Raw genomic sequence first — 27,045 nt, forward strand, 5'->3', positions numbered from 1 at the left:
AGAAGGCGACACAAAGTGGAAGGAGAGAAAAAGAGAGAATTCTATTGATATGTGTGTAATACAAAGGGTTACGAGGTGCCCAAGTAATAGGGTTCCACCAAAGTGGGCATCTATATGAGAAACTGCAGTTTCTAACACTCCCCCTAGAAGACCACTGTATCTAAGTTAATTGTCTCATTAAAACCTTGTCGGGAAAATCCGAAGGGACAAAATCTGATTGAAGCGAAAAGAGTACAATTATGAGAAAACTTAGAACAGAGATGGACATGCATATGCTGCCTCGTTAAAAACTTGACAAGAAAATCCAGGAGGAGAAAACTTTAACGAATGAAAAAGAGTATAACTTGATAGTCCAATAAAGTACCTTTTATTAATTATGATGCTCCCCCTGATAAGTACTTCAGTTAACTCTTGGCTTTAAAATGTTTGAGTCGAGGCTTTCCAATTTTGATGAGCAAATTTCTTGAATGTAGGAGATCATTGTGCTTTCATGAAGATGTCTGCTAGTTGATGAAGTCTTCTTTTATATTGCACAAGCAGTATTGTCTTTTGATTAACACTTTTCCAGAGTCTATGTTCTTCTTCAACTCATTGAGAACTTGAATGATGCATTAATGCTAACTTATTGATTTGATGGAGTCGAACTTGAATGATGCATTAATGCTAACTTCTTGATTTGATGAAGTCGTTGATGGAGTTTCTTCGACAAAAGAGCCAAGATGTATGTACATTACTGTAAGTGAATAAAACGGTTTGCGGTTATATCTTATGTGGTGCAGAAGAATATCCAAATTTCTAGGAGATTGTTATGTTAATTTGATCTAACAAAATAACCTAGTTAATCGTGGGAATCCACCAAATAATTGAAATTGATACAAGTTCCCCTTGGATGACCACCATGTTGAATTAAATTTCCTCACTAAAACCTTTCCGGTAAAAACCCAATGGGAAAAAGATATATGAACGAAGGAAAAAAAAAAAAGCACAATATCAACATTTTGAATAAAAATTCATCGTCGGCGAGATGTTGCCTCATTAAAACCTTGTTAGGAAAACCACATAGTACAAAACCTGAAACGAAGAAAAAAAAATATAACTTTTGACGATCCATGGATGCTAACTCAATTATACGAGTATTACAAAAAAACAACCATCAAAATAGATACTTATCTTATTACTGCTTTCTTTAGCAATTGTTTCGGAAATATACCAAATGAAGAGTATACAGCCATGCATGGAACATCATGATTAAGGCAGGTGGAATATTATAATAACAAACTATAGATGATGAGCATAAACGAAACCTAGGAAGGAACGTACTCTTATCAATTATAACTACTACATTATGTTTCTTTCATATTCCATGTAATGGAGTATATGTTTTGGATGCCTCGCGAAAAGGAAAATCGTAAATGTACTTGCCACTTATGTGGCTCTCGATCAATTCTATAATATTTAACACAGTAAAGATTTAATAATAAGTAACTTGTTGCAAACTTAGAATTTCTCTAGATACTGTTTTCTTCCTTTAGAAATATGCTGTGTCCGTCAGTTAATCCGGCATTAGTAATTGTTGTTTTTACTAGCTAGGAATGACCCGAGCTACATGTTTTGGAGTAGACAAACTGCCAAACTAGACCTGTGTAAATAAAATCTTGTGAAATCAATACACAGCCGTTGAGCTACTACTAAATACTAGAAATACGTACAGAATCACAAACTGGACTGGACTGGACTGGACTGGACTGGAGTATCTATCTATCTCTATCTATCTATATAAAAGAACCAACTAGTGATTAAAGAAAGAAAAAAACCGAACAAGCTGCCTGCTTTATCTCTTTCTCAAGGACTACTTACTCACTACTAGTGATTGGCTGGCTGGTGGTGATCAGTGAGCATCTATATATATATATAGTTACAGGAGTAGATAGAGACAGACAGACAGATGAAAACGTTAAAACATATTGTCGGCGCAAAAACGTTTTAAATGGAAAAAGGTTTTATTGGCAACGTAATTAGTGCTAATTAATATTAATACTCCTATTATATTAATTTATAATTCGGTCCGCGGGGTTATAACCCATCACAAAAAATCCATCCAAACAAAAATGATACAAAAACCCCAAATATCATAAACTGTCTAAACTATCCTTCTAGTATTTAAATCACCCCAACAAAAACAAAAATCAACCCCACTTTTAAATATACTATCACCACCAACAACAACAAACCACCAGCAACAGCGCCACCGCTGACCACCACCGCCGTCAACCACCACCGCCGCCAACCACCATCGCCAACCACCACCGCCGACCACCGCCGCCAACCACCACCGTCGACCACCTCCGCCACCACCACCGTCGACCACCTCCGCCGCCGCCACCTCTGACCACCACCGCCGCCGCCGCCTCCGATTACCGTCGCCGTCTCCGACTACCGCCGCCACCGATATTGAGCAATTGCATCACCACCGCCAACACCCGCCGCACCGCCACCAGCACCACGACCGCCCACCACCACCCAAAAATACGATGAAACCGATTTTGGTTTCATCATAAATACGATGAAACCGATTTTGGTTTCATCTTGGTTTCGTGAGAATTCACCTGCAAGAAGAATTATAAGAGGTATTATACATGTTCATGGATAGAAATACATCGTTGAAATACGATGAAACCGATTTTGGTTTCATCATAAATAAGATGAAACCATAATTGGTTTCATCACACTAACAGCTGCCATTTCAGTTCCTGCAACTTCATTTTCTCTCGGCAATAACGGCATCTCCCTTCAGTTCAGGTGCAAATGTGCACTATTGCTCCATATCCTCTTCAATCCATTGCCACCAACAAACCAACTTCTCTGTCTTCTAGGTGCAACATCCGCAACCGCAATCTTCCATTCTCTTCAGCACGAACTCATCAGCACCATCAGTTCTTACCTGCAACACCTTCATTTCATTGCAGAGTCTTGCTGCGTTACAGCAGCTCGGTAACAACAATACTGCTTCCTTGATGCTCAGACACCAGCAAAAATTCCACCAGCATCATATTAGCTTCCCTTCCTTGCTCTTTTGTTTACAATTCCACCAACACACGACCTTGTTTTCTTCTTTCATGGCTCAGTATTGTACTCAAAATCTCAATTGCAAGCAACCCCAACACATCACCATCTTTATCTAGTTATCATGACCACAACCACCTGTAACACGGCTAGCTCAGTCACCACCAATGCTGCAACTGCACAATCCTGCACTTGAGCTAACACCACCTGCACCAGTCACTGCACATGCATCTACTCCCTTGTTGATCCTTCCGTTAATCAGTTGAACCCAAATCAAACCATCCATCTTGCATCTCAGCTCAGAGAGCTCTTAACTCTTCCCATGTCCAGATCTTTCACTGAATTTCACTAATCTGTAGCGGAAACCCTCGTTTCTCCTTATACTCTGTCCTGAACAGTATGCGACAAAACCCCAATCACATACCAATGTTGTAACTTCCATTATCACTACTTACAACATAAGCTTCTCTGCAAATTCAGCTCGACTTCTTGCACATTCTCTACAACAAAAGCATATCACCAGCTTCATTCCTTCTCTACATTGCAGCAACGCCAACTCATTCAGCTGACCTGCAATCACTGCCATCACCTGAACCTCTTTTCTTGCATTGCACTTCTGTTGCAACAACAGCAGCACTGCCTCTCATACTTTCATGTAACTTCTGCTGCACTTCTTTACTGCCTTCTCCAGCAAATTTTGTCCTTCCTCGGCTTCCGAGATCAGCCTAAAACCACTTCCTGCAACCCTTTCATTTAAGCAACAACAACTGCTCCTATCATACTCCATTTCCTTCCATCTGCGAGTTGGTATTCAACACCACAGACCCAATCAACCACATCAGCAACCTGAACCCTTTGAGTCAAACACACAGCATATCAACAGAATAAACAACCAACACTCCATAGATCAACAGGTTTCCCATAACTGGTGGATCCAAGCAAAAGTTCAGGAGGCCGATACCATAAAGTAACAACTCGACTAGTTAATGGTTGAATGTGCCCGACACTAACAAAATTTGCCAGGCCAAAATCAGCTATCTTCAGAGCTCCATCATCACTAACAAGAAGGTTGGATCCCTTGATATCTCTGTGCATTATACCTCTTGAACGACAGTGTTCAAGGCCAGATAGTAGTTGATGCATATAGCATTTAACCTACACAACATGAACAAATCAAACCCTTTAACATTGGTAATTCCCGAATACTAGAACACACATCCAGAGTTCCATATATACGAACCTGTGATTCACTGAACTTGATGTCAGGACAAGATGATAAACCAGCAATATCATGTTCCGTGTACTCGAAAACAAGATATACACTAGTTGACAGTCTAGAAGTAATTAGTCCCTCCAGTTTGCGGAGAATCATTATTTCCCGCGACATAAATCTCACACTTTCTGGATCAAAGTTATCGAACCGAATTTTCTTTAAGGCAAGCATCCTCCCAGTTGCAAGCTCTCGTGCTCAAAAAACACTGTTGTATGTACCTTGTCCAATCTAAAGATACAGTCAGAAAATTGCAGTATTCACATAATTGCAGCACATAAACAAATACAAAAATACCTTGTCGACGTACTAATCCACTTCAACATTCCGATGTATAACGATACAAATTAGACCAGAAATGAGCAATTCAAGAACAATAAAAAATCGTAGCAAAATAACAAAAGAAGAATAAAAAACCCTTACCTTTTCCAATTTCTCGAAACTTTCAGCACGAAGAGGAATCCAACCATGAATAGCTTCACGAGCAACAACACTAAGCCAAGAAGGCCAACCAGCAACAACTTGTTCACCAAACCCAACAGGTCTTCTGAGATTAACATCACCAATTTCTTGTTTGATTCTGCTCTTATCGACAGACCCAATTCCCTTCCTGTTCTTCATTTGGAGATTCAAATCGAAACCCTGATTTCATCAATTTCTTCTTCATCTCTGAGATTAACAGCAACAGGTCTTCTTAAACAGCACCAAACCCAACTCTCCATCTGTCTTTATCTGTATTCTTGAATCAAATGCAGCCACAGCTCAACATCAGAACATAAACCCTAATTTCTTCATTGTTTCTCGATCTCAATAAATTCTAGCAACAGTTTTTTGCTGATTCTTCCTCTCTACGCTCTATGAACATCATCTCAAATCTTATTTCCTTCTCAATTTCTCAATCAGGGTCTCGATTTGGTCTCTCGGATTTAACAGCAGCGGCTACTGCTTTCTCTTTCTTTTCTCAGTTTTAGGGAAATGAATGAACTAATGATTGAGAGAAAACGTCTCTCGAATTCTTCATCTCTTGAATCAGCGCCGTTCTTCTCGTGGAGATCCATTGTTGCTGCTGGTGATGAAGGTGGTGGGAGAAGGAGACGGAAGAAAGAAGAAATCAGAGAAGAAGAAGAAGAAGAAGAAGAAAAGATAAAAGGGTACATTTGGGATTTTTTAAAATAAAAAAAGTTAAATTTGCTCATTATCATTTGACTTGGGGTTTTTGTCCCAGTTTTATTTGAAACGGTTTTTATTTGGTAGAAATAATATGACCGGTTTTTTGCTTATCACTAGTTTGTTCACCTAGAGATTTTGTCACTAGTTTTGTTTATAATTTAATTTATACCCGAACAAAAATGTACTGGTATTTTCTTTTCTTTTTGTTTTTGATTGGGTCCGTCCAACTATTAGTATTATTACAGGAGGAGCTGTCTTTGCTTACTTGTTTTGTTTTCTCTTATACTACTACGACCATCCATTATTATTATTTATTTATTTCTCAAAGAATCTCTCTATACTTAAAAAAAACCAAAATACTCTTTCTTCTTCTTCTTCTTTTCTCCAGAGATTGTTGCTATTGACATCTCTGTTTCTTCTTCTTGTTCTGTTGTCTCTTCAATTTTGACTCATCTTGAAGAAGAGGAAGGAGAAGAAGCTCATGAAGAGGCTAGTAAGTACGTTGTTTAGTTGTGTTATTATTTTTTATTTGATTGAAAGAATATCAAAACAAAGGGTATTTAATTTGATAATCGCATCATTTTCATACTTGTTAATCTGGGTATGGACATTGGGTCTTTGTGGCTATGTACAAATGAGTGTGGTTCTCTAAATTGAGCAGTGGATACATTCTCATTTTAGAGGGTGTTGTTATCTCAAACCTACTGATTTTTTGACAGACATATGTTATAGCTTATTACTAAAAGTGGCTACTTTTGCCTTTTCAGATTCTGTTCTTCTTTTGACTATGTTTTGAATTCTGGTGAGCTATATAGTAGTAGGTCTAGTGATTACTGTGTGTGTTTGTTTCAGTTTGTGTTCTACACCAATAATTCTTTTTCTTTTTTTGCTTGAATTTTGTATATGAGAATTTGTCTTTTCAATCTTTCTGGCTTGGCTTGGTATTGTTTTGGCAACAATGCTTTTGCTTTTCCCAATCATGTAATGTCCCTGTATTCTACTTTTCATTTTCTTCTTCAATCCAATCATCTGTGTTCTCTCTCTCTATTAAGTATATGGATTCCTTTTCCTCCTACATTTGGAAGAACCAAATTCTAATTCACATACATTCAGTCATAGGAAATGATAGAGTACAGGATTATCGTTTACGGTTCGCTTGAACAGATTATCCAGTAGTAAAGTTGTCATACCGTGTTCTGTTGAGTACCTTAAAACTTTTCTTAATCAACTTAATCTTACTTGAGTTGCTCTTCTATTCGTCACTGTTAGCAGTTTCTTCTCTTTTACTCTCAATCAGCAAGTTTCCCCGTGTTGAGTCAAATTCAACTTCAGGGTCTAGTTTTGGGGATGTTTCTGTCAGTTCCTTTTTAAGTCGTCTACTAGTCTTTGCAAGTTTCTATCTACTGTGCAACTTTGTCTCAAAGTTCTTGGAACTAGTCTTTACCCATTTTGTCCGATAATGTGAGAGAATAGTTGCACAAACATTGTGGTGTATTTAGCTCTTTTCCGCAGTTTAATATTCTTGTGGATGAGTTATCTGCATCGATGCAAACCAATGTAACCTTGTTGATTCCATTCTGTTTCTTTGGTATCCGACTTGTTAAAAAATGCTTATATTTAGAACCTCAAACTTGTTAGAGAGATTATGCTCATGTTCACTAATGACTTTTAAATTACTCTTCAGGTGGCATTGTTATTTCTTTTGTTACTGAATGATGCCGCTGTTGAAATTTATGGAGAAGGAACTGACTGGGGATGCAAATATAACAAGGGTTCAGAACCACGACCTCATAGTGTATCTATAAATGAGTTTGGAGCAGTTGGAGATGGAAAAACACTGAATACTCTTGCCTTTCAGAATGCTATCTTCTATCTCAATTCTTTTGCGGACAAAGGTGGAGCACAGCTCTATGTGCCTCCAGGGAGATGGCTAACTGGAAGTTTCAATCTCACCAGTCACCTCACACTTTTCTTGGCAAGGGGTGCTCTCCTCCTTGGATCCCAGGTATGAATTTTACCCACCTCCAAGTGTAATCAGCATCTAGAAGGTTTTCAAAGTACTGTTTCTCGTGGTTTTTTTATATCAAGGAGCGAAAACACAATTCATTTTCTTATTTGTTCTCTTCACTTGTTCTCAGAACATCTCACACTGGGAACTAATTGAACCCTTGCCGTCATATGGCAGAGGGACTGAACATCCAGGAGGAAGATACCGCAGTTTGATAACAGGATATAACTTAAAAGATGTTGTGATAACAGGCAAGCATATATATCCGACATTTTAATGTTCTTCATTATCTTGTTTTTTTCTTCATTTGAAGCACAACTAATAGCATGTGAAATAAAATTATGAATACTCAGGTGACAATGGAACAATTGATGGCCAAGGTTCTGTTTGGTGGGACTGGTATACGTCCCAATCCTTGAATTACAGTCGCCCACACCTAGTGGAATTTATCAGTTCCGAGGATGTCGTGATTTCAAATCTGACCTTCTTGAATTCCCCATACTGGAATATTCATCCAGTTTATTGCAGGTGTGCGATTTTATTCTTTTTGTCAATTAAGTTGTTATAAAGAAGAACTCGCAAAACAAGGGAACTGAGAACATATTCTTTTTCACGTAATGCAGCAATGTGCAAGTTCTGAACATAACAGTACGCTCTCCATCTGATTCTCCTTTTACCGATGGAATAGTGCCAGGTTTGTGATGATCCGTATGTTTTACATTTTTTTAGACCATAATTATAACTAAATGTCGTTGCCTGTATAGTTCCACATTTTAAGCTTCCCTGCCTCACACACTTCACTTTTCAGATTCTTCTGATAACATATGTATAGAGAACTGCACTATCAGTGTTGGGCATGATGCGATTGTGCTCAAGAGCGGTTGGGATGAGTATGGAATCACATATGGAAGACCCACGACACAAGTCCACATCAAGCGGGTTCAACTTCGAGCATCTTTAGGCTCCGGCCTTGCATTCGGCAGTGAGATGTCTGGTGGGATCTCAAGTGTGTTTGCAGAGCATCTTCATATTCATGACTCTTTCACTGGCATTAATCTGAAGACTACCAAGGGCAGAGGAGGTTATATAAAAGACATTCTTATTTCCGATGTTGCAGTGGAAAATGTCCAAAAGGCCGTTGAGGCCTCCGGTCATTTTGGAGCGCACCCCGATGAAAACTTTAATCCCGACGCTCTTCCAATTGTTGATCGCATTACATTGAAGGATATGGTTGGAAAAAACATTTCTAGAGCTGGAAACTTCATTGGAATCCAAGAATCTCCTTTCACCTCTATTTGTCTATCCAATATCTCATTATCTGCTTCAGACCCTTCCACTTCATGGGTTTGTTCAAATACGTTTGGATTCTCCCAATCAGTGCTTCCAGAACCTTGCCCCGAGCTCCAAAGCTTATATTCAAACTCTTCTTCTGTTTGTTATTCTCTGGAACCTTCTGCTGGGTACTCTGCAGCCCTGTGAGAATATCAACTCCTTCCTTTTTTTATCATACCCCACTGTACAATGTGTCTAAATTTCTTCTATTTGTGGACTGAATTCTTTTCTCAATAAAGTGCAGACCTCAACCTGCACCACTCCAGTTCCAATTCTTGATTTTCGAATTAGATGAAGTAGTAATATCCCCGTCCCCGCACTCATTCGGCAGCTTTTTATGTACAGTTCCAATTCTTGATTTTTGAATTAGATGAAGTAGTAATATCCCCGTCCCGCACTCATTCGGCAGCTTTTTATGTACAGTTCCAATTCTTCATTCATGTGCAAGGAAATTTTTGGTAGTGTGAAATCTCTATATAAGATTGTTGGTACTGCTTCTTTTTCTTCTTGTCTTTGTCAATGTAAATTTGTAAGATGCAATGTTGTTGTTGGTAGATGGATGTGAAGTGAGGTGATTCGAATAATGAAAAGTTGTCTATAGAAAAAATATACGAATTTTGTTGTTCATACTTTTTGGACCACTTGTACATGTTATTCACCTAGTACTACTACTACTACTACTCCTCTTATATGCCGAAGATTTCAATCCTCAAATCATCTACAATTTGTTTGAACCAGAATTTCACCAAGGGGATAAAAAGAAGGGTAAAGAAAAGAAAAACAAGCAAGAAATAAATGACTAGCTTCTTATATAGAGGAGGGTACACAACACACATGTCCATTCAGTACTATCGAGTACCAGGCCTGCTCGTAACTGCTACATGCACGCTGCTTGATGAATCTTGATGATCATGAGAAGGTGGGGACACAAGTTCATGGGTTTACATCTTTTCCCTAATAGAATTCTTCTGCTGCACAGCTCTTCCCCACTGTCTTTGTTTTCGTCTACGACTACTGCTAGTAGCTGTAGAATCCACGCTTACATTTCTATATGTATCAGTATGCTTCTTAGACATCCAACTACTACTAGTTCTTTTCTTATCTATAGAAGAAGTCTTGCAAGATGGCACCTCTAATATCTTTGCTTCCGAACGGACTCCTCATCGATTATATTATCCCCAATGTTCAAACTAAACGAACTACTAGCCGTACTGCGAAACGATTCCAATGGATCATCCATTGGTCCATCAGTCTTCTTAAAGATAGTCTTTTCTTCTTCCCCCTCCTCCTGTTCTACTTTGCATGGACTGCGATTATGATCTTCTTCATCAATATTTCTACCAGCAATTCTGTTGCAGGGAGGACTCGGACTCTCTTTTCTAGTATCTTCACTTCTTTTATGTTTGAAGACATTCACGAAGAAGGAATCAACTCTCTTAACACGTAGAAACTTTTTAAGACTCGGCCATTTCTTTCTTTTGCTAAGGTTTCTCATTATCGCTGTTTTCAACTTTAGGTTTCTTGGTAGTAATCCCAAAACAATAGGAAACTTAGGGGCAGGCCCAAAACAGATAATATTCTCATTGTCAGACCTACAATTAATTTTTAGTTCTCTCACACCCATAATTATATGAAATTAATAAAAATGTATGCATTATGCATCCGCATGACCGGTTATGTATCAGGGGTATAATTGGCAGCGCAACTTGGATATAACATATCTAAAAAACCGCGCCTTGGAATTATTTTATATTAAACTCAACATATCTAAAAATGATGATGGTGGAATAACTTGTCATGCACTTACAATAATATCTGCCACTCTCAAGTTGTATACAAATGCATTAGAAATCTATAAGAGAGCAGGGTGTTCAGCATTTCACTCTACTTCCATGTACTTTGCTTTTAGCATCTCTGACTGCTTTTCTGCGGGGTATTCTTCATCCCCAACCTCAATCTGTGCACAAGAACTTCGGTGTTAGTATGCATTGAGAGAGTTTAGCAATAAGTCGACAAAAAGAAACAGTTTTTCTTTGAAAAAGACACGAAAGCAATCAAATCCGTAGTTTTCAACCTCTAGTTATTATTAACAACATGAAAGATCAATTACATCCTTGCTCATTTATCTAACCAATGGAATCTACGATTCTACTGTCTCTTCCCTAATCGCTTCGTTCAATCAACTCTTAATATTCACTTAACCACAATTTTACAACAAGGTGGAGCCTTACTCAACCAGGACTCTTTACTGCCAACTCTATCAAACACTACTGCACAACAATAACACTCCCTCACAATCCTAAACCTACACATCCAGCTTGGTGAAGTAGCTTAGCTCATATGGCATCCTCCAGTGAAAGCTAGTTTGGCTAAGCATCACTGCAACAGCAATATAATCGGACCTATGTGTCATCGAGCTCTTCTGGCAGAGCCCTTCGGTGTCGCTCAACTTACAGCTGTTCCCTATCGTGCCACACTTCCAGTTCTGTTTTCAAGGGGAACAACCACGCTTGGATTCACAGTTGGATTGCAACAGGCAATCCAATTAAATCAAAGCAACAGCACGTATCAGCGCAGTCAGCATCGTCATGGGGCTAATTTAGAAGGACAGAAGCCAACTGGTTTTTAATTACAAACCACCACTCATTGCACTCAATTAAGTACTTGATAAATAATTCTACTCCATCACATGAACCCACTCATCTTTTTAACAGTACAACTAACAATACGTCCTTAGCACTGGAGCAAACCTCCACCATAATAGATCACTAAACTTTGATGCCTCATACATACCTGATCATCATATTGCTGCATAAGGGCGATGAAATCAAAGCTAGTAGTGGGAAAGCTGAGGCTAGCCTTATTGCAGGCAATTTAGTGTAGTATATCTCCTAACATATCTAGATTAGTGTATGAAGGTGATCAATACTACCAATGGCAGTGCTTTTCTGGCAAATCCAGTATGTCATCAAGGATTGCCAGTCTTTTATTGAGTCAGTAAGTCCATGCCCTGTACTATATACCAAGAACCTGTAATATACTTGCTCTGTTCCACCAGAGTTTTTTTTTTTTTGCTAGTTTACCCTCTTGAGTGTTATACAATGATTTAAATGTATATAATTTTGTGTTGGCCAAAAATAATAATGAAAATAAAAATAAAAAACAACAGTTTTGCTTTTTAAGTTTACCTGCAAAACATATGAAGCCTCGTTAGCATGTTTCTGCAGAAGTTGCTTTATTTCTGTGTCACATCAAAGTCTGGATCACTGCATTCCAACCGTTGGCAGGTTGTCCGTCAGCCAGGCTTTGTCGAACTAACATCTCCATTTCAGCAGCAAGTTTCTTAACTGGCCTTGGCATCCCAGATATCATAAACAGGTAATGGACCAATGATTCATTGCAAAATAATTGCCTTGGCCTGATTTTTTGTTTGCATCTCCGCCAAGGCACACTGTAGGCTGTTCTTGGGTTCAACACAATAATTAGGATACCTCCGAACTGCCCTAGGCCAGTTTCTAGAACAGCATCTGCCACCTGTGGTAGAAGGTTCTCAATGTATGCACATTTACCTAATCCTCGAAGGCAACAAACTCTTCAGCTGGACTTACTATGCAGTCTTTCTGTTAATGCAAAGAGCTTTGATTTCCCCAATTCAACATAAAACTGAACATGATAGTACTATAGATAATAAAGGCCCAAAAAAATAGTTTCGAGCATAAATTTAATAACCATTAAAGTCGTCTACTAGATCCTCCCAATAAATACATTAGCATCTCAAAGCTACATTCCTAGCCATTCCTTTTTTTCTCTCTCTGATACAACAAAGGAATATTGAATCAATGAAGCTTTATGAAGTAATACCTATGAACTTTGATTTACGAGCAGGAGAAAGAAGAGAAATAGGAACTCTTATCAAAATTTGAGCCACCTCCTTTCTTTTTCTTTGCTGACAACTGCATTGGATGCTGATGCCTGGGCCGCCTCTGCATCAGCCAATGCCTTGCGGGTCTCACTCAATTTCCTTGAGAAAGCTTCAAAAACTGCCTTCTCTTTACGGTTTCGATTCACCATTTCTTCCAATTTGTCAACCTGGATTCTCAGTTCTTTTATGTCATTATCATAAGCAACTAAGGATCTCCTGTCTTGCTTCTTCTCTTCCCTCAAGCTTTTGCACTGTTGGATCTTTCCCTGTGAGGCTAGCTGACCATTGATGAAGCTGAAGACATCTGGTGGTGTTAACTCATCTGCAGTTTTTGCTGCACGTGCTGCAGCTGCAAATTTCTTATCACGCTTTCTCTTTCCACCTCTACTACGTTTCTTCACATGATTTTCATTACCATTTCTATTATTACCTTCTCCATTTTCACGAGATTCAAATGCATGATCAAGTGATTGCTTTGGTTTAAGGACTTTTACTGACACAGGGTCAAGAATACCTTGACCAAATGCACCTAATCCCATTCCTTCACGGTAACCCATGTTGGCCATCATCTTGGAAGCTATCCCTCGTGTGTGATGCTCCCAGTTAGCAAATACCGCAGTATCCGTCTGAATTCCACGTTGTAACATGGTAGCTTCCATAAATCCTATACCTTGAGGGAATTCTTCTTCTTCTTCTTCTTCTTCTTCTTCTTCGTTGCCACTTGAATCGTATTCCTCGGAACTAAACTGATTTTGTTTGTCCTCGTCACTCATTTGAGCATATTCGGATAATGAAATGTCTTCACTCCCAAGATTCGCAGAACTTCCATCATTAAGAAAAACGACACGACCTATTCCAAGATCTTCATCCCACGATTCAAGTTCTGCCCTCCTCCAGATGCCAGAATTGATGTCTGAGATGGCCCATATGCTGGAACCTGCCAATGAGTTCTGCCATTTTGTTGGAACGTAATGCTTCAGCGAAGATATAGGAACATCAAATCCATGAGACATGCGGCAGTTACTACCAAATCGACATCGCTGTTGTAGAAAGAACTTGCAGACCAACATGTTGTCAGACGTGGGTGTAAGGAATGTGACCTTTGCAGAACTAGACCCATCCATATCAACTATGCGTCCGTTATACCAACGCCCGTCAGTGTGTCGGAATCTACATGTTGATCCAACTGAGTAAATGTTTGCTTCCAATGGTTGCACCTCAGTGCTGCTTGTGCAATTAAGAGGTTCCACCTGGGAATCCTTACAACCGGAATGCGAAAGCATTACCTCGGCTTCTTGCAACAATCGTGAGCGTTTTAAATGAAAAATTCCTTCCTCCGCATCCTTGATCGCCAGGACAAGCTCTTCGTGAACAGAAAGAAGCTCAGTATTTGTTGAATCTAAAACTAGGGCTTCATTTATAGCTGTAAGTGATTCTTTTTGTTCGTCTAACTGCAACTCCAGCTGTTTCTCAAGAGACAATTCTTCGTCGTCCGCCATTAGAAAGGATTCTGCAAAGAAGAAAAGATGAAAAGTTGTAGCAGAAAAGGTGTTGTAACAATTATGATGTAAGAAGCAATTAGACCACCAAAATATTCCCTTGAGTAACCTAATTGATAACCCAAGCTTCATATAACATCTCTGTTGTCATATATATATATATGCTTCCTAACATGATCGACACACAAGGATCCTTGTACATTAAGAATGAATCTAACTTTATTCTGAAATTTCTGATCACTTTTAGTTTTAGTAATCCATTTGCAGTTGGAAGGCATTGTGCTTTAGTTGAAACACTCGGTTAAATCCTTAGTTCGCGCTGCAGTAACATTCCAAATCACATTGATTTGAAGTACAAACCCAAATCCAACTTTAACACAAAATCAATGCGCAAACCCTAATTTCAGATTCTCTAATCCCATTATAGAAAACATAGCAAGAAAACCTAACAACACCAAAGGAAAAAATTCAGTAGATAATACATACCTTACCTTGGATAAACAATATCCAAAAATCCCTAATTTTGATTCGAGCTGGAATGAGTAGAGCAAAACTTCAAAACCCCTGGAGAGAGAGAGAGAAGAAGCGACGGAAATTTAGTTCCGAAAAGTAACGGACGGATGCGAATTATTAAACAAAAAGTTCGTGTATTATTAAAAAATCCTTTAATTACATGAAAAAACTAGAATTCCGCTGCCACGGGAGAGGGCCAACCGAAATAAAACGGAACACGAATGAAATGGGACTGTAAAAACAATCATATCCTGATTTTCCATAATCTTTTACGATTCAATGCTTTAACTTTTTTTTTCTTGATACTAACACAAGATTTTATTGATTAAACTCTTCTAGAGAGAACATGATCATTCTCAATCCATTTAACAATGTCTGGAGGAAAATTCGAAAGAGAAACTACTAGTTTCAAGTCTAGCTTTTCTTGCTAACTCATGAGCCACGTTATTACTTAATCTATTAACTAACTTGCAAAACCAGAATTCATGAATTGAAAATTTGTTTTTAACTGAAAGAAAAAGGTGATGATTGATCCAGTGCACTTGTGGGTCTTCCATATGTATAGAATTCACCAAGTTCTCGCAGTCCGTCTCAATTATCACTTTATTGAATCCATATTCTTCTATCCATTCTACAGCTTTGATCAAGGATTTACATTCAAAATGTTCTGCTCCAACCTCAGCTTTAACTTGAACTAGAAAAACAAATGTTGTTTTAAAAAATGAATAAATACTTAAAATTTCCCACGAGTGCATGACAACAAAATATAGACAAAAAAAGTAAAAAAATAGTGCTCCGACTATCAGAATCAACACAGTACTAATAGAACACCGTTGCCATGGTGGAGAGAGCCGACCGAACAGAGGACAAATAGACCAAATTGAAAAAAAAATGAAAGTATCACTTTTTCAGAAACGGAGGGAGTACATCGTTTTATTGGTTGCAACGAAAGGTTAGTTGATGCATAAACCAAAATGTGGCTGCATAATGTGTTATGTATCCTTTGTGGTGGTTTGCATAATGGCTATGTATTCAATATTCAAAAATTATGCCTAAAAAGATAAGCACCTTCGAATTTTTCGTAAAAACTTTAAATTTGATATTGTTGTTTATACTCATTATGTAGATCTCTTTAAAATCTTTCCAAATTTGTAAAATTCCGAGGCATGGATTTTTAGATATATTATATTTTAACTTTCTTTCCAATTATACCTCATGGAAAAATAGGATACATAAGAAATTATGTGAAAAAGCTTCACCAAAAAAAACCTCACCAAATCCAATATTTTTATCAAATTGGACATTTGTGTTAGGTTTCATTTTACAAAAAAGTGGTTATAAAAGGGATTCTCTCCCTTCGGACCCTTCGGTCAGTTGGCCCAATCACCGGCAGAAAAAGTTGTAAGTAAAGAAACACGTGGATGTGCCTGTAGGACAACATGTTAGTTTACCTTAAAGAAACACGTGTCAAACACATGATTCCTATTAAATTGTCTTTTTAACTCAGCTTCAGTTTCTCTTCTCTAGTCGTTCATCGTCATCGGAATTCATCAGCCGTCACCAACATACATGGTGTTAGCCTGATACAGTCAGTTCATATAGCAAACTAATTATTTTTTTGAAGAGATATTTGGATAACTGAATTAAGTTTATTGATGCCCTGATTTTAATTTTTGGGTTCGGGTTTTATCATGACTAGTATGTAACCCATGCTACGCACCAGACCGGTGGGATCGTCTATAATATGGCGTGGCGGGGCTTCGTCCCGCACCCGTGGTCAAATGCATTAGATTTTATTTGTGTAGTCTATAATTAGTTTCAATGATCTTTTTAAGAGCAAGTCTTATGGTGGAATCCATCCATCTTCCATCTTCCACGCCACCTCAGCACTTGGAACTGTGGATGGAAGCGCAAGTGTAACGGTGGAATAGTAGAAATGCCAATAAGAATAGCGTAAAACGCTAATAATAATAGCACATGGAAAACGCTATTAAGAATAGCGCTTGACCCAAGTCAACGGTCAGAACGCTATTCTTAATAGCGCCAAACGCAATTGTTAACAGCGCTTAAATAACGCTATTGTTAATAGCGCTTTTTGATTCTTTTATACAGTAAAACCATCGACCCTTCTTCTTCTTCTCAGTTCATTCGAGTGAAAAAAAAAAAGAAAAACCAAAACCTAAAACCCCCTTGTTTAATTCTCAGAGCATGGTTCAAATCAATGAAATTGTTTCAAAGGGTTTGTTCTTTGCATCATAAGGAATCTAAGCATATTTCAATTTCTCAATTTGATTGAGAATCCAAAGAGAGGTTAGTTGAATTATAATTTGAGTTTATTTATGGTTTGATGAAATGTTAGGGATTTAGATGATATTATTGTTGATTGTATGCATGATACTCGATTGTATGATGAATGATAACAATTTTGATTCTAACAATGACGAATTTGACATGTAATTTAGGGTTTTAGATGATGAACATTGTGTAATTTAGGGTTTTAGATGATGAACATTGTGTAATTTAGGGTTTTAGATGATGAACATTGTGAAATTGCCATGAGATAATGAATTAATTAACATGTTTTAGTTACATTATGTAAACAATTTAAGTGCATTGTGTGACTATATTGTTTTTATTTGATGATTTTGTATAGATTATGGATATGGATGTGTATATGATCTTGAGTTCAAAAGAATTGGATGAGAAACATATTTCTACAAGTATAGACCCACTTGATATACAACATGATATCACGTTTAGAAGTAATCTATAAGACCTTGAGGATTTATATAATCGTGTGGTGGTTCATGAAAGTGCTAGTCAAGTTCTTCAAAATTCCGGCCTTGATAGATTTTTGAAATTAGAATTAAGAGAGCTGATCAACAACTAGCTTATGCAATCATAGAGAGGTGGTGGTATAACACCAATTCGTTTCATTTCCCAAACTTTGAAATTGGTTTCACCCCTTTAGATTTTGTTCACTTAATCGGAATTCCTATTGGAAATGGTCGTAGAAGATTGGAACATGCCGCTACAAATAGATGGAAAAGTATAGAAAATCAAAAATTAGAGGATACCTACTTTAGACCTATGCATGGGTATGCACACTACAACAAGCACTCACCGAATTTCCTATTAGTTGCCTCGCAAACAATATCAAGGACAATCCAATTAATGATGAAAATGGGAGATTGTGACTCGATACTTCTTATTATTGGTGATTTCAAAAGTTTTAATGGCACGTACCACTACAAGAGCAAGCAAAGGTTGGATCGCTTTCTTGCGTGATTTGAATGCGATTGGGGTTCGGCTTGTTTTAGTCACTTGTATAGTAGCATGAGTGTGGTTGCTAGAGGTGGAAAAAACATGTGTGGAATGGCGATGGTTTTACATATATTTTCGTACTTTGACGCTTTTTCTCCAAGAAGGTGTACCGACTGATGTATGGCCTGCAGTTATGATATTTAAGAAAGATAGTCGAGTGAAGTTGCAAAGGGGTACTTCCAAACACTCTCTTAATACAGCTTGCCAACAAATTGAGTTGAGGACAATTGTTGGAACGAAATGGCAACCATGGTCTACTACTATGTATAAAGATCATCCTGATATAGTGCATGCTCGTGAAATATCCAATCAAAGAGTGGCTTTCTATAATCCGGAAAGCGAAACTAGTATCATGTATCTTGGTGAACGGTTTTTAAGGCAAACAAGGGAATTTATAACGATTCCAAGAAGTCCACGTGAACGTTTGGAAGACCTTGCTACCTCCCATGATCCTATTGATGTGGTTGAAGGACGAGACTATAAGCATGTTGATGAAAGCATGTATGTGTGGTGGTGGAAGCAAAAATCTATTGGATTTTTGCTTCCCATAAATATATCGTCAAGAAAACAGAGATGAAGTTGGAGCTGCAAGTACTCAAGATCCGACATTTCTGGTGAATCAGGTCCCCCCAATACATCCATCACGGTATAAGTATGACAACGTCTCACAAGCTTCACCTGAATTTCCAAGAGTTTCTTTCTGTACCGTACGTTCATACAGTGAAGGCAACCGTGTTCAAGTGCCTTTGCAAGCACTCGATCCTCCTTCATTTATGTATGATGTTAATTGGGGAACAATGGTTAGTAATTTTTGGTTTTAACTCCTTCAATTATTGTTTTGCCATATTATTATGATTTTCTTTACACATTAGAAGTTTCTTAATATATTTTCTATCTTGATGTTTCTTTTCAGGAGCAATGAAAAGATTTTGCGCATAGGTTGGCTATATTAAATCTTACAAAGGACCAGTATTGGTTTGAAATAGATCGGGCACGTGCTCTTGGGGAAGGATCGACGTCAACCCAATCATGTTATGATCTTGGATACAACTCTCAATGGTCTATCCGTAAAATACCAGCCACAAGTCAATCAGATGATGCACATGGTCATTATGTTCCACAAGAGAAAGTAGTTCCAGAGTCACAATGAACTCAATTGATGAATAGTGGTGGGATTGGTCTAAGTGAAGATGAAATGTCAAGGATGTTAGGATTAGGATGAGGGAACTTGTCTTTTCTTTTGTATGAAACTTGGATGTGTTTTCTTTAATGAACTTGTCTTTAATGAACTTGGAATGAACTTGTATGAATGTCTTTTATTTAATGAATGTGTGCATGAATGTCTTCTCTTTTGTATGAATGTTTTTTCTTTTGTATGAATTCAAAAATCTTGGAATGCTTAAAATATTTGAATTTTGTTTACAGGTGCAATATGGACGATGAAAATCCGCTAAGGAGGTATGTACTAATGACGTATCGATCTTAGCATTGGTGATGATATCGAGGAGAGAGCAATTATGGTGTACCAGTATATGACTCAAAGAATGCATAGGCTCTTCTAACCGGTGCCTCAAGAAGTATTGACGCGACAAATGGTGGAAAGACACTGAGAGGATGGAGATGCAAGAATGATGCATGACTACTTTGGACCTAACTGTACTTGGGGCCCTAAGAAGTTCCACCAACGTTTGGGTATGTATCGACCTCTTTTCTTACGTATTCTAAGTGAGATTGTTGTTGCGGATCCTGCTTTTGATTTCCAAGTTGATTGCACCGGAAAACTTGGTCACTCTCCCCACATGAAGATGTATGCTGTAATGAAATGTTTGTGTAAAGGTATAGCCGTTGATAGCACAGATGATTATGTCCGTATTGGAGCGCCAACCGTCTATATGTATGTGAAGAGGTTTACCAAGGTAATTGTTCACCGCTTTGGTCCAAGGTACATGCGACTTCCTACAAGAGAAGACACAGAAAGATTATTGGCAGAAAATGCAGCTAGAGGGTTTCCTGGAATGCTTGGAAGTGTTGATTGTATGCATTTTTGGTGGAAGAATTGTCCAACAGCATGGGCAGGTACGTTCCGTGGGCATGAGAAAAAACCTACCATGATCTTAGAAGCCGTAGCATCATATGATCAGTGGTTTTGGCATGGTTTCTTTGGAATGCCAGGGTCGAACAACGACTTGAACGTCTTGGCTCAATCTCCACTTTTTGATAAGATGGTTAATGGTTTAGAAGCTCCTTATAATTACCGCATCAATGGCCACAGCTACGACAAGGGTTACTACTTGGCGGATAATATATATCCACGATTGTCTTGTATAGTGCAGTCATTCAAAATTCTTCTTCCAAATCAGCCAGCTAATTCGTTGTTCAATAAATACCAACAAGCGAAGAGAAAGGATGTTGAAAGGGCTTTTGGAACTCTCCAAAACAAGTTCCAAATAACTAAAAATCCAGCATGTTACTGGGATAAGAAGGATATAAACTTTATTATCAAGACTTGTTTGATTTTGCATAACATGGTCATTGAGAATGAAAGACGTAACTTAGATTGGGGTCAAGTCGTGAATGAACCAATACGACAGGTTACTGGAATACCGAGGTCATACCACGCGTTAAGGAATGATGAGGCATATCTCCAACTCCGCAATGATCTTGTTCAACACACTTGGATACGACATGGACTAGGTCTCAAAGACGGTGAAATGCCACCAGAATCTCCCCCTCCACCACCAGATGATCTTGATGGTTCGAATGGAGAATTCGATCCTACCGATGTTTACCTAGCAGAACAGCTTTAGTTGCTGCACTTGGTTGCAATCCTATGATTTCTAGATTTTAAAGTTAAGAAACATTAAGATTTTCATTGTTTTCAAAAGAGAAGAAAAAAAAACTAAGTATGGAACTTGAGGAACTGGCTTAGGTTCTGGATGTTTTTCAAGAAAAGCGCTAATAAGAATTGCGTTTGGCGCTATTAAGAATAGCGCCAAATGATATTAAGATTTGCGTTTCATTTCTAACCATTAGATCTTTAACGGCTCCTTCTAATCAACGACTCACAAAAAAAAAAACGCTAATAACAATGGCATTTCAACGACTATTTTTCTGAACTCGAAATTTTCCCTATAAATTGATCACTTCTCAGCTCAGACCAAAACCTTTGAATCTCTAGATATTTTTCTCCATCTTCTTAAAATTCATTGCAATTCAGACTTTTTTTTAACCATGGCAAAATATGCTACACCTGAAGATGTTGCAATCACCAAAGCTTGGATAAGCATTACACTTGATGGTGTTGCCGGAGTTGATCAAAAATCAAACCAGTTTTGGGAGCGGGTATTCGATACCTATGTAAGCAGCTTTGGAAATAAGTATGATAGGAGTGTTCATAAGTTGCAAAATAGATTTGGTACCTTAAAAAAAGATGTCAAAAAGTTGGTTGGTATCTTAAGAAATTTGTTTAGAAACAATGCAAGTGATTAAAGTTTTTGAGAGTCGTTGTTGTAAATAGGATTCGTTTCAGACTTGTGAAGGAAATGGAATTTTTAGATTTAATAAAAATATATATACAAAAATATTAAAAATGGGTGAGAGGTACTGGGACTAAGGATTTGGCTGAATTCACTACACAAGGTTCATTCATATATTCTTTGACAATTAAAACTCAATAAAATTAACATAGACTCTGATTTTGCCAAGATAGATTCTTAAAACATTGATTGTAAGTCCTAAACATGATGTATCAAAACAATTAATCTAAGCATACATCATCAAATTAAATAACAACCAATTAATTCAAATCATATTTAAATTTTAGATTAATGCAAAAGTCATAAAAAAGAATAAAATAAATTACCCCAAGGATAAAATTCAGCCTCCTACGTCGTCCCAGTGTTGGGTTTTAGCTCCTCATGATGAAAACACGCTCAAAATATATTTTTATAGCTCAAATGGTGTTTACAATGGAGAGAAAAGGAGAAAATGGTGTAAAACTGTAATCTGCGACGCACAAAAAGCGTCACAGAATGAACGATAAAACACAAGTGCTGCTGCTGTTTAGACTGCACTGCGACCCACCGCTGTGCGTCTTAGACACTGTTGATAAACGACTGTCCTTGCGAGTCTGTTCTTCGTGTTCTTGGTTTTCTTCATCATCAGCAGCAGCAGAAACAGAGTTTCATCAACTCTTGATTTCTGCTTCTCTGGACCTCCTCTCGACCCCAAACTCTCGACCCCCCTTCTAGGACACCCAGGTAACCTATTTATACCCAACAACGACAAGAAATCACGCTCATTAACTCTCCATGATCCTCCATTACTCGGTGTTAAAAGAAAATATTTTCTGAATATTTTCTTCCCTGAAATGATTCTCCACGCGTAAACAGCTTCTGATACTTCCTTATTTAGCTTCTACACGCATCTTCAATGACTAAGTGTCATCCAAACACGAGCAGCACACATCAAACTTGCTGAAAATCCGTGAATATCATTTTCAAACCCGTGTTTCCCTGATTTCTTCCACGTGATTATCCATCCAAATTCAGTCGAAACAATCACCCATACCAGCTCTGTTATGATATATTACATCTTTCCACAAAGTTTCAGCGATTGAATCGCACAAAATCACGTCCAAATGCAATCGAGAAAATATGTCAGTGAAGAGCAAATATTTTCCCGCCAAAATATTTTTTTGAATTTGTAAAGAAGGTCACCCCTTATCCAGTGGTCGCCCCCTTATCCGTTGCTGGAGTCCGAATAACACATGTCCCTTGGGGTGCCTTTAGTAATTTTTCTGGGGTGTTTCCAACACTTTTTCTGGGTTCCTCCGGTGCATTTCAGGGGTGTCTTTAGTACTCTATCCTAGGGTGTAAACACCACTCTTCGAGCCAATTTCGCCGCAAGAGCTTATTTTTCCAAAAACATCTACAAAAACATAAAATAACACAATAAGTATTTAATCGAGTCTAACAATACAGAACATTGAGAACAAAATAGACACATAAATGTGTCTATCAAATACCCCCAAACTTATTATTTGCTAGTCCTCGAGCAAAACTAATAAAAAATAAATAAAACCGAGTTAATCTCGGGAGGGTTTACCAGAGGTGTGCCCACAAAACCATTACTCCTAATTGGTCACAAGTATCCAAAGAGATATAAGGACATACATATTCTCAACCTATCTCCAAGTAAGTAGAATGCCAGAGAAATTAAAGGTGCCAGCTCTAAAGCTGACTGAAGAAAAGGGGAGACACATCCACACCACTGCTAGATAAAGAGATATCCACTACACAGCTAGATAAACATTGTAAGATGCGTCCGCTGCTTTACAGCTGGATAAGATTAGGAGAGATATAAAAATGAGAGGGACATCTGCTACACAACTGGACTAATTACGTGTGATGAGTTAAACCAGTGCTAGAAAGATTTTGTGCCAGATTGAAAGCAGACTAACAAAGCAACCAAAATGCATCTTTCTTCGACTCTTTCACAGTGCTCAGTAGAAACAACGCCTTCGTCGGTCTTCAACTATTGATGATAAACTCTCGAACCTCATAGAACCTTGACAATTAACTCTTCTCTTCGATTTCTTGCTTGACTTATAAATTTCTTCTTCCCTATGGCCTTATTGAACAAAAAGAACGTAATGATGTTTCATTATTCTTTTTTTTATTTTATTTTTTCATTTTTTTTTTTTTTTTTTGAAAACAAAAAATTACAAGACAAAAATTTACATGGCCATGAGAGAAGGACTTTCATGGATTCTAACAACTTATATCATTTGCTCTTATAACTTCAACTTTGATTTTTGAATTATTCTCTTCTATTGTTGCTTCTAAACCTAAAACGTCTTCAACTTTCTTCATAGATTTTGATGTCGCTCCGCTTGTTGATGATGATAAGTTTCTACTGAGAGAGAGTCGCAATCCAGTAACTAAGACTACATTGTGAGGTTGCTTTGTCTTTCTGTCATTTCCCTGACCTACTTGCCTTTCCATAATGTATGGTTAGGTCCATCACGGTTACCCTCTAAGAGGAACAAGTTCTCTCCTGAGTTTCAAGGATCTCAATGTCTTTTTCTCTAATGTCTCAATAAGTTGTTATCTCTAGCATTCCAATTTCTATCTTTTCGGTGAGAAACAGTATGTAAACTTAGCTAACCGGATACCATGTGACGCTAGAAGTTTCAAAAGTGCAACTAAAAAGTTTCTCCCATACCCCCAAACTTAAATCTAACATTGTCCTCAATGTTCTAAAGATAAAATTAAAAGCATATGAACAAGGAGAAACTGTTACCATTTGAAGCAAAAGAGTTAAGGAAAGATATTACTGTGTCGCATGAGATTGGGTTACCTCCCAAGAAGTGCTAAGTTTAAAGTCTTCAGCCAGACATCGGAAGGAATTAGTCACCTCATAGAATCAAAAAGTAACAGCCGAAATAACTGTGGGTCTTCAAAACCAAAAAGAGCTGACCAAAGGAAACTACAATAACCCAAGAAAGTGAACAAGGGTATCATGCCCTTATCGAGTTTCCTGATTAAGATATTTATATCTAATTGTGGTTCAGGTTCAGGTTCTAAGAAAGGGTCTAAATAAAATATTTTCATTGGTTGCGTTTCTTCATAGGTGGGATCCGAATCATTAGGTCCTAGAGTCTGGAAAAACTCAAATATGATCTTAGAAGCGCACAATAATAACCTAAATAACTGAGGATCCTCTAAGTCAATAAGATTTGACATACAAAATTGTCCACAATGAGAGTAGTGGTCACTCTTAAGAAAATGTGTCGATTCTAATTTCCTAAAGCATTTAGGTTTAGTCTCACAACTTAATATTCGACACATTTGAAATATAAACGTTCCCACATTTGGAAGAAAAATATTTGGTGGGAAAACAAAGTCAATCTGGGTATCATAGCCTGGGCAAACCACATCAACCAGAGGATGGGTTTCTAACGACTGAACTTCTTCCTGGACATCATTAGGTTCGGGAAAACGAGTATGAAGGTAATCTTGTAAAATGGTCGAGGCAGAGATATCAAGTCCAAAATGAGGGATCTCTGTAAGAGCTAAAGGTATGGCACAAGGAGAATGATAATCACCCCCAAACTTAGATTTTTGGGTATCTCTAGATAAACTAGCTACAATTTCCTTAATTTCTAGATCATTGGAATCCTGAAAATAGTCAATTACTTCTTCGAGGTTATACTCAAGTGACGCATCCTCACTCATATTTAATAGATCTACGAGTTCATTTTATTCGTCTAAGACTATTGTTTCTAAGTCGCTAGACTCTAAAACAACATTTTCGGAATAAACCCGTTCCTCTAAAGCATTATCGGCTTCGTAATCAAAAGGAAAAACTACATCGTCTAAAACGGTGGTATCCCTAATCAAATCCTCGTCCTTTTGAATAGGTGAATAATCATAAAAATTATTTGGATTTGAACTAGAATCATTATAAAGCTCAATTGGATTAATAGATTCCTGACCACTATGCCTACACATTTCAGATTCTTCGCTATTACTATCCTCATCATAATAGTACGAAGATGATTGAACCTTATCTAAATAAGTAGTGTCTTTTATTCTAACCTCGTCCTCTAAATTAGGCAAATATTCACTATTGATATCAAGGGTAGAATTAGAAACACTATTTTGGAAATTTAGATCATTTCGAGCAGCATTAGCTAACTGTTCATTTTATGCCTCTAGACGTGCCTGAATTTCACTGAGCATAACACTTATACGTTCATTACTCTCGTTTATCATCTCAAAATACCGTGTACACTCTTCTTTTAAACTATTAATTGCAACTAAACGTTTATACGTCCTTTTAATCCGTTGTTGGGTCTCTTCTAGAGAAGGAACAGGTTCAGAAATATCATAATCAGGACTAGTTTTTAAGTAATTTTCCAAAAACGCGTAACTAGTACTATAATGTTCCCGATTTTCTTGCTCGTAAGACCAATTCGCGTGTGGATAGTAATTGGGATCACTATGGTATGAACCATAACCTTGAAAAGGATGGCGTTCCCAACCATTATTCCCAACATGGTCATAGAAAGGATGATGTTCATATTCAAATTCAGGTCGATAATCATTGTATTGGCTTCTATCATACCAGTTCGACATTCTTAATTGCAAGGGAATTCTACATAATCACAAACAAGGCTGACTCGACCAAATCAAACCTATAAAATCTAGCAAACAACAAGCATGATGGCTCCACTTAGATTGTTTCTAGACCAGCTTATAATCCTTCGAAATGGAATTCGTTACAATTTAAGCAAACCCCTCTGGAATCAATCCGAGTCAAAGTAAGTTGAATTGAGGCGAGGGAAGCTCAGTGGAGCTTTGATACCCAAGGCCTCACCGCTATCACAAGGCGGCGCAATCACGCATCCAACTCACAGAAACCATCATGAACTTCGAAGTATGCTAAAAGAGTAACCAATATTTTTCGAGCGACTTTCCTACTAAGCTCGTTACCCTATAGGTCTCGTTCTAGTCAAAATTTTAAGCTTAGGTTCGCGTTTGGTTTCGTTTTCCTAAAGCGGGCAAGAAGGAAACGATGATGAAATCCGAGTCCTTATCTTAATTTGGCCAGGCCTTGCCCTTTACTAGGAAATTAAAACAACCGTATTCAAATCCTCAGCATATATTCACCTTAAGGCATACAGTAAACCCGATGACAGGGGATTCGCGGGTGTTTCGAAATATTACCTCCCGTACCAGACGGGCGCAGAACCGCTAAAGTCGACTCGGGCCACGACTCCTATGTCATGTGCGAACCCGAGGTGCCGAGACGATATTGTAATCGTTGTCCTTCCTTGCAAACAGTTTATATTTAATTTTTTTTATATATAACCCTTCTGTAGGGTTTAAAGTTAAAATAAATTGTCCAAAGTCCAGTCCAAAGAAAAGAAAAAAAATAA

General features: G+C 37.8%; 3 protein-coding genes and 1 pseudogene across 4 annotated transcripts; 2 read left to right on the forward strand and 2 right to left on the reverse strand.

Moving 5' to 3' along the window:
- Positions 1-3,398: 3,398 nt before the first annotated feature.
- On the reverse strand, positions 3,399-4,954 carry LOC113352449 (annotated as a pseudogene).
- Positions 4,955-5,844: 890 nt separating this feature from the next.
- Positions 5,845-9,472, forward strand: LOC113349858 (probable polygalacturonase). Its single transcript, XM_026593900.1, has 6 exons — positions 5,845-5,996; positions 7,188-7,508; positions 7,642-7,762; positions 7,865-8,039; positions 8,135-8,205; positions 8,320-9,472. Exons 1-6 carry the CDS (start codon positions 5,985-5,987, stop codon positions 8,988-8,990), a joined length of 1,371 nt encoding a protein of 456 aa, XP_026449685.1. The 5' UTR covers positions 5,845-5,984; the 3' UTR covers positions 8,991-9,472.
- Positions 9,473-10,561: 1,089 nt separating this feature from the next.
- Positions 10,562-14,878, reverse strand: LOC113349857 (zinc finger CCCH domain-containing protein 18-like). 2 transcript variants are annotated; one of them, XM_026593898.1, is made up of 3 exons: positions 14,751-14,878; positions 12,032-14,275; positions 10,562-10,800 (listed from the first exon to the last, which is right to left on the reverse strand). In XM_026593898.1, the coding sequence occupies exon 2, from the start codon at positions 14,262-14,264 to the stop codon at positions 12,756-12,758; it is 1,509 nt and encodes a 502-aa protein (XP_026449683.1). In that variant the 5' UTR covers positions 14,265-14,275; positions 14,751-14,878; the 3' UTR covers positions 10,562-10,800; positions 12,032-12,755. The 2 variants fall into 2 exon arrangements, with proteins under 2 accessions (XP_026449683.1, XP_026449684.1); XM_026593899.1 differs by having other exon boundaries at positions 14,756-14,865.
- A 4,851-nt stretch (positions 14,879-19,729) lies between these two features.
- On the forward strand, positions 19,730-20,908 carry LOC113352450 (putative nuclease HARBI1). Its single transcript, XM_026596267.1, has one exon. The coding sequence runs from the start codon at positions 19,730-19,732 to the stop codon at positions 20,906-20,908; it is 1,179 nt and encodes a 392-aa protein (XP_026452052.1).
- The last annotated feature ends 6,137 nt before the right edge of the window (positions 20,909-27,045 follow it).

This window comes from Papaver somniferum, chromosome 2, assembly GCF_003573695.1.
Source record: "Papaver somniferum cultivar HN1 chromosome 2, ASM357369v1, whole genome shotgun sequence".
Lineage (NCBI taxonomy): Eukaryota > Viridiplantae > Streptophyta > Magnoliopsida > Ranunculales > Papaveraceae > Papaver > Papaver somniferum.